This window comes from Hippoglossus stenolepis, chromosome 11, assembly GCF_022539355.2.
Source record: "Hippoglossus stenolepis isolate QCI-W04-F060 chromosome 11, HSTE1.2, whole genome shotgun sequence".
In the NCBI taxonomy this organism is placed as follows: Eukaryota; Metazoa; Chordata; class Actinopteri; order Pleuronectiformes; family Pleuronectidae; genus Hippoglossus; species Hippoglossus stenolepis.
In genome coordinates, this window is record NC_061493.1 from 15905378 (window position 1) to 15918192 (window position 12815).

The 12815-nt window shown below is 43.4% G+C and overlaps 1 protein-coding gene across 1 annotated transcript; it reads right to left on the minus strand.

The window, feature by feature from the left end:
- Positions 1-1821: 1821 nt before the first annotated feature.
- Positions 1822-10943, minus strand: LOC124854441. Its single transcript, XM_047341864.1, has 3 exons — positions 10603-10943; positions 7343-7787; positions 1822-2134 (listed from the first exon to the last, which is right to left on the minus strand). The coding sequence occupies exons 2-3, from the start codon at positions 7747-7749 to the stop codon at positions 1822-1824; spliced, it is 720 nt and encodes a 239-aa protein (XP_047197820.1). The 5' UTR covers positions 7750-7787; positions 10603-10943.
- Positions 10944-12815: the final 1872 nt, after the last annotated feature.

The following is a 12815-nucleotide window of genomic DNA, read 5'->3' on the forward strand; positions in this document are numbered from 1 at the left end:
TTACAACCCATTACCATGCAAACGGATTATTATGCATTGTGTGTGTTTTCGACTGTTTAGGACAAAACACACACACACTGCTGTTAACCATCTTTCACAGAGTGCTGCTGTTTTATTCATTTTTCTAAACCTGCCACAGCTATTGACTTACATTTGTTTCAGAACAATATGATTGTTTCTATGGTTTTTACATATTGACTGAATGTGATATAGCATAAGATTTGCCACTTTGTCCATCATAGGTTTAGAAAAGCGAAAAAAAGCATCAAACACAAGTTCCTAATGCCAAAGGCGATGTCTTTTAAATATATAATTTTGTAGAATCAATAATCAATAAGACTCAAGAAAAGCAGCAAATAATGTCATAAATTATTAAGCGTTCTTTTTGAAAAGTGGCTGAACTGATTCTCAAAATATACATTTTCGGTCTACGACTGATCGGTTTTATTTCCATCTGTATGTGAAGTAAGCTGCTTAATAAAAACATCTATTTGAAACTAGCAGAACATTTAAATAGTTGCAAACTATAATTTTTTGTTAATTAATCAATTATTTCTCATAGTTTCTGCTTCATTACAGACATTGTGTTAGTATAACTCACAGGGAAGCTGGTACAGAGATGGAGAGAATAGGCAACTGCTAAAGTTATGAAAGTTGTTGAAACCCTTCAATGGATTTTGTGCAGCAACACACAGTCAAAGACTACTGCCATGAATTCATATGAATCGGTTTTTAACTTGCAGCCTCGGAGCCTGGACACTCTGCAAATATCTGGGTCTCACCCGGTCGATACTCTGACATGTGTTGCTTTTACAGCCCACGATCCGCCGCAGCACTACTGCCCAGCTCTCTCCCACATGCCTCTGCCTCGATGATACCAGCAGTCACATTTCCGCGCTGCCAGTGGCCAGCTAGTCTTGACCACTGTAGCCCCCACTCCCACACACCCGCAGAGCCTGTGGTTAGGTAACAGTGGGAGACTGGCATGCTGCACTGGAGGGGGTGTAAGACAGGAGGAGCAGTGGGTAGATATGGCAACTGAGGGATGTTATCGAGCTGATATTTGCTATGAAAACATTGAAACATGCACACAGTTTGTCTGCAAGTCCACAAATGATAAATTGGGTAAATGAGTAGCACTGCTGGATTTGGATGAAATTAGTGATCGTGATTGCACTGTATATTGATTTGCTTTGAAAAATTAACTTCCCTGATCATCTTTGTCGGCTCAGTGCAAGTTCACTATAGAAAGAAGTCGATGCTGCAGCAGGAAGCAGAGGAGAGCTGCCTGCTGGATTTGAACTGACACCTACTCATGGCCGGGTTCATATTCCAATGAGCACTAAGGCAGAAGAGATGTGCCTACATGCCACCCCCACAGCGAGCAGCTCTGCTTCTAATGATCACCACATGCTAACTCTCTGTCTGCTGCCAGCACCGGAGCACATGGAGCCCGCCGATGAATAAAACCAGGGCAAGTTACAGAAGAGATTCAAATCAACCATGTAGAGTAAAATATTGAGGAAGATGTTGATTTAAACAACGACTGGAAAATCATGGTTATGCAAATAGGTGATGTGAACAAGTAGGATGCAAAGCAGCTTCAGAAAAGACCCTGAAAAACATTACAAATAATGCACAATACTGAAAATGCACTTTAGATTGAACTTCTTTAGACATTCAGGAGTAACAACTGGTCACATGCTGCCTTCGCTGTCCATGGTGCTGAACTGACAAACACACGACACACACACACACACACACACACACACACACACACACACACACACACACACACACACACACACACACACACGTAACTTACGACCATGAAGCGCACACACATAACTCGTGTTTTTCATGGAAAGGATATGGCCACTCAATGATCCTCCTCGCGTATTTCCTGATGATGTTGTCCTCTGCGAAGATGAAGAGCGACCTGTTGACGGTGAGGCAGTTCTGCCGGTGGGGGACGGGGTTGTACATAGCCATGGTCCAGTCCCGCTGCGCCTTGGCTTGTTTCATGGAAGCCGAGAGAACCGCCGCCGGGTCCTGTGGGTCCCCGCCTTGCTCCATGTCCCCGTCCCCGGAGTCCACCGTGGTGGGAGCGGACTCGTCTCCGAACCGAGCCATCCTACAAAGAGACGAGGACGAGGAGGCGCTCGGCTTTAGACAGTTTTCACCACAGGAAGACTTCTAAATAATGAGAAATGTTCTTGGATCTGTGCGTAAAATGGTCCACCTTCGATCCTCTCACAGCTTTTCGAGCACCAAGATTCCTCCCCAAAAAGTTGCAGATTCGTATCGCTCCACATCCACAAGGGGAATCAAATCATTCAGCTGCAGGCTTATACTTCAGGAAGAAAACGACTGCAAACACTCAGCAGCATCTCTGTTATCCCATCGGTCTAACTGCGCCTTACAATCAGCTCTGGATAACTTTTACGCACGCGTTTCTATACTCAGGCAAAAAATTAAAAATAAAGAAGATCCACCGAGTTCCTATCTCACAATTTTCTATCAACATCCAAGCTCGTTTGGATCTGATCTGACAAACCGGCAGCAGCGTCATCAATATCTACCGCGCGCTCAACAGACGCAGAGATCCGAGGGAAGTGTTCGCAAACTTTACGCATCTTCTCGATCCGGTAAACTTGAAAAAACAAGCCCCGTTTAACGCGTCTGAACCTGATTCTTAAAAAAAAAAAACCCGCACGAACCTCGTCTCCGATCTGTGCGTAAATGTTGCATGAGACAATTGCAGGAATCTTACAATCTTATCATCACCTGCTGGGGGAGAGGAAAAATGATCACGCATAAGCGGCGGCAAACCCCCACTCCCTCCTCCCACTGTACAACGTTTCACGATGGCGATTTGAAAATGCATCTGAATGAAAGCTGGTGGAGAGGAGGGACATGTGTTTTGTTACCATAGCAATTAGAGTTTGCTGGTGATGAACAAATACCTTTTCACTTAAAAAAAATAATAAAAAAAGACAATATAGCCTATATACAGAAGGCTGTGTGGGTATGTGATTCAAAAAGCAATTACATAAAGGTGTTTGTGGGTGCTGTGGCATGATAAAGGGGTGTGAAAAATCCATTTAACACTAAATCAAAGAAGCAGGGATAGTGCACAGAAAGGGGCAACAAGTTGGAGACAGGGCAAGAAAATAGAGGAAATAACCTTTAGCTCCGTCTGTATGAGTTCGACTGACTTCCTCCACAGTCAGTGTCATATTTTACATTTCCATCAATCCAGACAGACTTGCACTATTAAAACATTTAAAACTAGGCCATTGTTCTAATATTGGAGTAAAAGTCAGGAGTAAAAATAGAGCATGAAATAGATCTGAGGGCTGCTCCCTTTTTGAGGGAGAGGAGAAGAAAGCCGGGTCTTTTTCTCACTCGGTGCCACAAGTGAGACCTCATTAGGCAACTGGGCTCTCTCGCTCCATCTGCTGCTCTCTCCCTTCCCCACTGCTTTCCCGAGGATGACCACTTCAGCCCCCACTGACGTGACATCATTCAGCCGGGGGCGGGGGCTTGTTTCTTTTAAATGCATTAACCTGCTGTTTGTCACATTTAAAAAAACACCACTGCAGCTTCAGTCCAGATCATAAAATGTCACTAGACTCCACTAGTGCAGGTATGTGACGCACAGACGGGCAGTGAGTGAGGACTCAGACACGGGGGGATTGTGATTGCGATCCAAGAGAGAGTGACAAATTCATGCTTGGCAAACAAGTCGAAGTCTGGGGGAGACGGGAGGGAAAAAAAATTCACAGGATCTATGAATAAGTCCCAAACCGAGCTCCAAAAACTCAGCCCTGATTCTGCTAATGTGCATGAAGCAGGCGGGAGTGTCACTTCATGCAAAGCAGGAGAGCAACAAAAAGGCTACAATGACCTATTGAGTGGAGGATGTAAAAATAGCAGCCGGTTTTTAATTAGCACGTCATGTGTACAGTTTGCTGGGAGTCAACACAAGTGTCTGTGCAGTGGTATCTCTCATTCAGTCTTACATAACAACGCTTAAAAATAAAAACTCAACATAAATATTGGTCCATCTCTGCAAACATTCGGTTTCATATTTTCCGTCTCTCTCTTTGCTGTTGTTTCCATAGCGACATAGCTCTCTCTCTCTCTTGCATTCCTGCTCCGTTCTTTTCATTTCTGCCAACAAAAGCCATGTTGCACAATGGAGCAACCTCTTCCTACAGAAATGTGGTTCTCCCAACACACACACACACACACACACACACACAAGGTCATCACACATCTCCTACTTTACGTCACCGTCACCGCACTGATGACCCACTGCACCGCACAGATGACCAGATGTAGTCTGATTTAGAAGGGTTTTGCTTTTGTCCGGCTTTTGTTCTGCTGCCTACTCAAAGGCTTTCTGAAAATAGCTGTGTATAAACTGTCAGCAGAAACACCAAGAACGGCTCATATCAATTTTCCCCGGCCTGAGCAAACTTTGAGGGAGCAGATCTCGAGCAGAAAGGGTCATGATTAGCTGATTAGATGTACGGGAGGGGCACATTAATGAAAAACAGATGTGGTGGAGCACAGCAGCTTGAATTTGAATGTCCTTAGTCCAGCAGAAAAGAAACAACATCTTTAGAAACACAAGCATCGGGAGAAGATAGCTGAAGCGAGGCTGCAGGTGACACGCGCTGTGAGTTAAAACGTTAATGGGTGTACTTTGTGCCAGGACTCTGAAGAGCGTTTATATAATTGCAGACAGGCTTTCACCCAACACTGACTGGAGTGGTTTTAGCATTTTATTTTTCTCTCTGTTCCCTAGCAACAGACATCCTCTAGTTCTGAGTTATGTGAGTTTGATTCTACCAATAACTGCTGCTTATAGCACAGAAGATCTGTGCCAGGTTACCTATTTGCATCTGGTTGTGGTTTTCAGAGCAATCGTCTGAACCGGAACCGAACAAGCTCCAAATGTCGAGCAGCTACAGACGGCCCTCAAAGAAAAGTTTGAGAGTGATATAAAAAAAAAATTTCAATCATGCTGAATTGTAATTTTTAGATTTTTCTGAACCTCAAACCTAAAGACTGATAATTTTCATAGATATTAAATTTGTCACCTTAAAATACATTTAACATTTTGAGGACAAATTAAAAAATATCCAAACTCTGCTGCAGCTCTACAGGCATCCTCTGCTGCCTCCCTGCTGATCCTCTACTTTGAGTCCCTAGCATCCCCTAATGGACAAAGAACCACACTGCATGTACAGGAGTACTCTGAGATCAATGTTTTGCTCAATGTTTGGTCAAATTTTTCATATTTCAGCTTATTATATGCTACAGATGCTCATTGTGACGACATTTACAGGCTGAAGATAAAAAAGTAAATCATGTACATGTTAGATTAATGCTGTATGTGTAACTGTATAGGTGAGGAAAAGATGGAAGCCATAAGAGAGGATGACAGTATACCAGTAAAGTGGACATGTAGTGGGTGGTGGAGGTACAGTAGAGTAAAGAGGAATCAGAGGATGGATGGACAGATGAGGAGGAGGAGGAGGAGGAGGAAGGGTTGGTGGGTTGGGGAGGGGGGTCATGCTGATGGAGTACCACTCCACATTCAAGTGGTGGGAAGCAGATATTCAGAGCGATGTGACGCTGGAGTTCAGAAGTTCACAAGCAAGCACCCTCAGCTCCGTCATTAATAACGCTATCTGGCATCGGATTTCAGTAAACCAACAATGTTACACAGGCAGGAACAAAAAAACAAAAAAAACCATCAGATCAGCTGATGAAAGCAGTGGGAAAGGATTTGGTGATTCATTGGTGGAACAATAACAATGCTTGTGACAAAAGCATTGTATCTGCATGCTGCTTGTATGGAGCACCCTTTGAAATAAGCACTTTGTAGCTAAGCAACAAGTTAAAAGTGTTGAGTTTCATACTGTAAAGGTTTATCATTTGAACCCTTGTGTTAACAATGCTCCCCTGCAGAGTTTCTGATCATTACTAGTATGATTTTAGGAGTGGGGCCTGGTTTTGATGGTTCCACTATATTCGGCTGATCAACAGTCGGTGGTAGTAACACAACAAAGTATGTAGAACCGAGCCAACAAAGGCAAAGACGAAGAAAATTGCTCACAAATGAACATGGATGTAAAAATGTAGGTTTTAACTTTTTCCAAAATGTCCTTCAGCAAATGTTTTTATCAAGACAAAATCTATTTTAAGCTTTTATTAGACCTAAAGGAGCCACAATGTGTTTGGTGAGAAACTCTGAATCTGCTGCTTTGTTTACAAATAACTCCACAGGTTACCTTTAACCTGTTTTCTTTAAAGCTGTGTCACACATGTTTTGACCACTTGGGGCAATTAAGACTCCATCCTGCATGGCGTGCTATCAGTGCTTTTGGTTTATTATTTGTTATGGCTAACCTGTGAACTTAACCTGGCAACTTTTACATTCAATAGACTCAAACCAACATGGTAGAATATTATTCTGGTCACTGGATCAGGCCCGAATTGCACTTTGGTTCCATTGCGTCGCTTTGCCAGCTCAACTTTTCAAGCAGTAACGCAGGCACCCACCAATCAAGTCGCGTTTATTCAAGCGCAGGTCAAAGCCAATGACGTGTTAATGCAAACACAGGTTGACATTAAAATCAACATGGACAGCTAGCATGGGATGTTAGCTGAGAAGTCAGCAATGTCCCGAGCTGGAAACTGTGATTGGATGTTGTCGCTATGAGGATCACGCCCACTGCTGAAGCAAAGCGTACGTTAGATTGCTCAGTAAATCTAAAGGGAACTGCAGAGTTTGTGGTAATTAACTGTGGACTGGTCAATATTAAGGACACATTCACACATATCCACTTAATCCAAAAATATTGATCGGTGCAGCTTTAAAGAAACAGTAATGTGCTCAGTATCTGCTCATTATATTATTGAAGCTATAGGCTGTCGCACTCCTATCGTACATTTTCATGACCGACTGTTTGACGCATCATAGAAGGAGAAGCACAGATGTAAACATGTGTTGGCTGGATTCCATTTCCAGTCTTTTAGTATGCATGGTTTACTGCGACATTAATGTTAAAACTGAGCTTTCTCTGCTTTGACAAGTCAGAATGTCTGCCACGAAAAAGGTCTATTGACTCGCTTTGACTTCCCAGCATGCCTTTGTAATGGACCCACAAGACAGGTTCAAGAGATTGAAAACCTTCACTGCATTTACAATACAGCATGTGTGTTCTTCTACCCTGGCACTTTCATCCTCCCCCATGGAGATTTAGCATCTTTACACGTACAATTTAAAAGGACTCCTTCGCCTCAGAAATTCTTTTATACTCACTCCCACTCCTTCCTGAGGGCCTGCGGCGTGCTCTGGATTTTGTGAGCCTGGTGAGCCATGATGATGTCCTTCTGCTCCACGAGTCCCCCACGCCGCCGCAGCATACCATGGGGGCTCAGAGATCCTGAGCCCTGATCAGACGAGCCCTCATCATGACCGTAAGGCACATCGCAGCTGGCCGCTCGAGGTGGCAGCCCCAGGTACTCGGGGACGGCATGAGGGACCTGCAGGGAACTGGAGCGAGCTCCCTGAGCGAGGCCGTGACGCGGAGTGGGGCTGGGCTTCCAGGCCTCAGGCTCGGGGAGGGACAGGGAGGACTGGGCATGTGTCTCTCTTGTTTTACCACAGCTGGATGGAGAGTGGGGGCTGGGTGTGAGGGAGAGGGTCTGGTCCGAACTGGTGAACATCTCTACAGGGGTTGGTAGTTGGTGGCTTCAGCATAGTGCTACAAAAGAGAAAAATGACATAGAAAAAATGATGTGTTTAGTGAATGGTAGAGCAAGATAATAATAGATGAGACACTGCTCAGAAAACAACTGACATCATGTCTGTAATCTTCTGTAATCTACTGGCCACTAGTGGTGTGACTCTAAGGATGGCGATGTCTGCCATTTTGGTCCAGAATGATTTATCTCAGCAACTATTAGATTTCCACGAACTTGTTCCACAGATAACAAAAAGACATAGAGTAGGTACTTGTCCCCCTGAACAATTAACTTATTTAATGTATATAGTTTTAGGGAAATGTTTGAAGGATGGTCAAAAACTCTCATCAGCATCAACTCTACATTGGAAACCTTTTCAACCTTCATGAATATCAGCTCACATCATCCATCACCGATTAGTGAACTGTATATCCGTTCACTCTGAACCTCTCACATGATGCAAAACTTATTTTGAAATCTTTAATGGCTTCATGAGTAAGTGTTATGATGTTGTGTCAGATCGGTATGTAAGCACAATGTGTATGTTAGCATGTTAATATTAGCATTTAGCTCATTCAGCTGCGCTAAAATACCGCTCATAGACTGTGTAGGCCTTTAAAGATGGACAATATGACATCTCTCCAAAAGTGAAGCCAATGCGTCTCGCTCACCACCGTGTGGCTGCCTATGGTATAGGTCATAAACTCTGCCTCCTCCATGTTGGGCCATGGACCAAACTAAAAAGTCCAAGTACACATTCAATACATTTTTCTCAGAGATGGTTTGTGTTATTTTGGGTAGTTCTTATCCCACTGGTGAAACGTCATGAATGACAGCTGAGACTGACTCACACTTGGTGGAGCCTGTGTTTCAGTTGGACCTTGATGGCAAGATGGCAGCGTTCACATCCAGGATATTGTGGTTTCACAAAGACAAAGAGACGCGTCATATACAGTCTAGAGCTTCACAGAGCGGCTATGGCTGTGACTCATGGTCTTCTATCGCTATAAAGCAAATTACATTGTCATCCAAGTGACCCTCTAGAACTGGTATTTAACGACTGAACCATTTTAGCTGAGCAGTCTCAGCTAGAATGGGATTAAGCCTTAATGTCTTTAATGTATGTATTAAAGGGTGGATGTGGAAAACAGCTGAGAAACATAGAAAATGAACAGTTCCTACAAAATAAATCCACTTTTTCCTTCTAAACAGTGTCAATTTAATTCAAAGTGAGTGCCACCATTTGTCTGTACTTTTCTCAATGATCACCTGAGCCAGTGGGATCTGTGTTTGCAGCCGTGCATGACTGGAGGAACAAAAGCTTTGAACCAGCAGCCATACAGGAATAGTAACAGTAATCATACTAGTGGGCAGAATAAGACTTGGTGCAGGTCTATAGTGAAAGTAATGAGGAGGAGGGGTCCAGTTTTTTAAGAATATCTCTGCTCAGTCACATGCTTTGTTTCCAGAATACTGCACACAACTCAACATACATATGCTGTTGTTGCTGTTGCCACTGTCCAGTATAGCATGTGCACAAGTGAGGACAGAAACATATTGGGGAGATGAGGCGGTGAGGGTGGAAGAAACAACGAGTTTGAGGCGAGCCGGTGCGAGACAAGACGAGACGAGGCTCTTTTTCCACTGAGCCGGAGCAGAGAGGACGATGACTGAGTGTGGGAGAGCTGAAGCAAAAGGCACAGTGACTCACTCATCAGCAGCAGGGCTCCTCACATATGAACCGAGCCCAGTCTGAGTTTGAGCTCTGCCCTTCAAAACGCAAGAAAGCCGGGGCAGGAGGGTGCGAGGTCAGCTTCAACCAGCCACTTGTTCTTTTAGCACATCAAGTTGAAAAGATATCAGTTCATTTTTTGCAGCCAGGGATGATGGGATATTAAATGTCAAGGCACTTGAATCAACAGGCACACCGAGAAAGGAAAACAGCAGGATGAACAAAGTAGGATGATGTGCATGGAGGAACAATGACACTAATTCAAACACAAAATAATAAAATGAATCATGGATGTCAGCAGTGATTAATCAGCTTTTTACAGATAAGAGCCTCCTGCAGCAGTAAACACCTTATCTGTTTAATCAATAAAGATAAAACATGTGCTTCAAGCGCTTTTTTATTTTCTATATGATGCTTTTATATTTTAAGTTATAGGAAGAGGTGTTTATGTAATTTAGTTTCAACCAAGAATGATCATCTTCATCAAAAGAGGGTTTATAGCAGGACTATTGAACTAGGCTCTGTTGTTTCTTTAACGGGTAAAAACACTTGCTTGAAGGTGCGTATTTATTTCTATATAATGGTTTTATATTTGTAGTTATATAAAAAGGTATTTCTATAATTTTCAACCAAATCTGAGCCATATAATCCTCATCAAAGGAGGATTTAGTTCAGGACTATTGAACTAGATGGTGATGTTTTATCAACTAGGTATACCTGTAGAAACACTTGCTTAAAGATGCTTTTAAATTTCAAATTCATATTTGTAGGTGTTGCCTTTGATCTCCTCCAGAATCTTAGAGCAATACATTGTAGGAACGCACAGGAACAACAGGCGGCCCCTCGTCTCATGCAATAATGTTATGTGTGCACATCAGCTGCAGATTCACATTAACAGGTACTGCTAATTCTGTCTCGTTTATTCTAAGAGTTCAGTTCTTGATGCACAAGTGAAAAAACAAAGAGAAAGAGGAGCAGCAGTCACAATAAGAAGTAGAAAGATGATGATTCAGATGTTAAACTGGAGGGTGAATGCAGCGACAGGAAGCAAGAATATCAATTAACTGATTGAAAGGATTAATGAATGAAATAGACGGATTTACCTTGACGTGACGCGCGCTCCTTCATCGTCCACAGAGGCAGCGACCAGGTGTTAAATCCAGCCCCTCTCACCCGGTCCAAGTTCGGCGGTGTGAGGAGGCTTTCGCGTGGATTCCTCGAGTGATGATCGCCGCTGTATGGCTATAAATACTGCCGGGTGGCGGGGAGCCAGGGGAGTGTGGCTCAGAGGAACGTAAACAGGCATGGGGACAGGAGCGAGGCGCGATGGAGACAATCCCAGTCCTCCTCTCCTCCTGCGGGCGGGCTGCCGTCATAATGGGAGCCACTTCGCACACGAGGGCTCATTAGCATTGTGCGACTCTACCTCAGATGGTTTTAAGTGGATGCAACAGGTCTGGCAGCACGTTTGAGACGCTGTGGCCACCAGATGCATGGGCTCAGGTGCGGTTTGTACCACTAGATGGTGGACTACAGCCACATGCCTGCCACACAGCAGGTGGAGAAGGTGTGCGCAGTGAGATTGAAGGACAGAGAGGGAACAGTGTTTGTTTACCTGCACCTCCGTCCTTTCATTATTCACAAGCAGGGCCGGACATATGGGGGCCCTAAGCAGGGGGGGGACCTGTCTCGCAGAGGATAGTGCAGCTTTCACTTATAACCTTTATTCATTTGAAGCCCATTAGATTCAATAATTTTCTTCACTATTGCAATTAAATCATACATGAGGTCTCTTTTTTTATAATGGGTATGACATTTCATTTCTTTCAGTGGGAAAAAGATTTATTGACAGGCAGGACCCGTTGAAGATTGTATATTGTATTGTGTTAACAACAATACAATATTAAAGAACAAATACTAGATGTTCTTCATCTGGTAAATATTAAATGAATTAACATTATATTTTTGCCTGTGTCTGGGGGGGCCCTGTGTTACATACCTACTAATGTCACTGCTGCCAGTTTGGGATTAAACAAATGTGATGATTCTTGCTTGTGGCCCAATTATACAAGAGTCTCAGTAGCAATACAGTGGCAACTCTAATTCAGCTAATGATGTATGACTACAGGGGCCCCCTGGTGGCTGTGAGGCCCTAAGTAGCTGCTCTCCTCACTACAGTATTCCCCTTTTCTGCCCTAACCCTAAAGCATATATTCCCAAACTGTTCACCTTATGAACCCCAATTGTCCCATTGAGCGAGTTCTCAGAAACATTCACCTGCGTGCATATGTTGCAACGTCCCCTGTGGTGCTGAAAATCAAGCTGCTGTGACTGATGTCACTACTCTGTCGTAATCACATGGAGACAAAGGAAATCAGAAGGCCGATGACTGATTGATTGGTTTTGTTTTAGATTTTGAGTGCGTCAGCGTCTGGACCAGTTGTGGCTGAAATACATAATTGAGGATTGTTTTTTTAATTTAAAAAACATACAGTGTTAAATATAATTCAGATTTTCGTAACAGTATAATTTTGGGTGGAAGAAAAACAAGTGACTCAAGCCAACATCACATTATACTGAAACTCTGATGCAACACTGTTTTGTGTATCTCACAGTGTCAGTTTGATTAGCTTCTTTTGTACCTTTCCCAGGTCACAAACTAGAGCCCAGGACAGAGAATCGTTTTTCCTCTGTGATTAAAACACGGCCACGATGGTCTGTGTAGTTAATTAAAAGGTCGGCTGTGCTCCTTTTTAACCAATCCCATTATTCCCTGAGCTCTGGAAGAGGTGTTAGCGCAGGGACTGGGAGCAGCGTGGAAACCATCTGCTGCCACCAACACTGGAAGGTAAATGAAGACTTCAAATCCACACACACACACACACACACACACACACACACACACACACACACGTGCCACACGCTAGTATTCAGTCTGTGTTGCTTTGCCTATATCTCTTCATCTATTGTCCTGGGATGAGTCTTTGTCTTAATCAAGATGACGTTTTTCTTTCACAGTCCCCTCAGCTGGTGTATTTGCAGCGATGACGTCAAGTTGTCTCTGAACAGAAGAAGATATAGATATCTATAGACCGCAGCATCTCAGTAGCTGTTTTAAGACACGAGTTTGATGAATATGTGACATGAAGAACACTGAGTATTTTCTAATGTCCCCATACCTTATTGTGTGAATTGGATATGGATTTATGTGATCTACAAGAATCATCTCTGTGAGAAAATAATTGCAGTCTTATCCTCTAGGCACGTGGCCAAGTGGATGCATGGAGTGAAGACGCCAAGCTGAGAAACTGCTGCT

What these genes read in the sequence shown, in the direction of transcription:
- LOC124854441 (XM_047341864.1), bottom strand. Translation starts at nt 7,749, where the DNA reads ATGTTCACCAGTTCGGACCAGACCCTCTCCCTCACACCCAGCCCCCAC. An exon ending in GCCCTCAGGAAGGAGTGGGA is followed by an intron (nt 2,135 to 7,342) that starts GTGAGTATAAAA and finishes GTCTCTTTGTAG; the next exon opens with GATGGCTCGGTTCGGAGACG.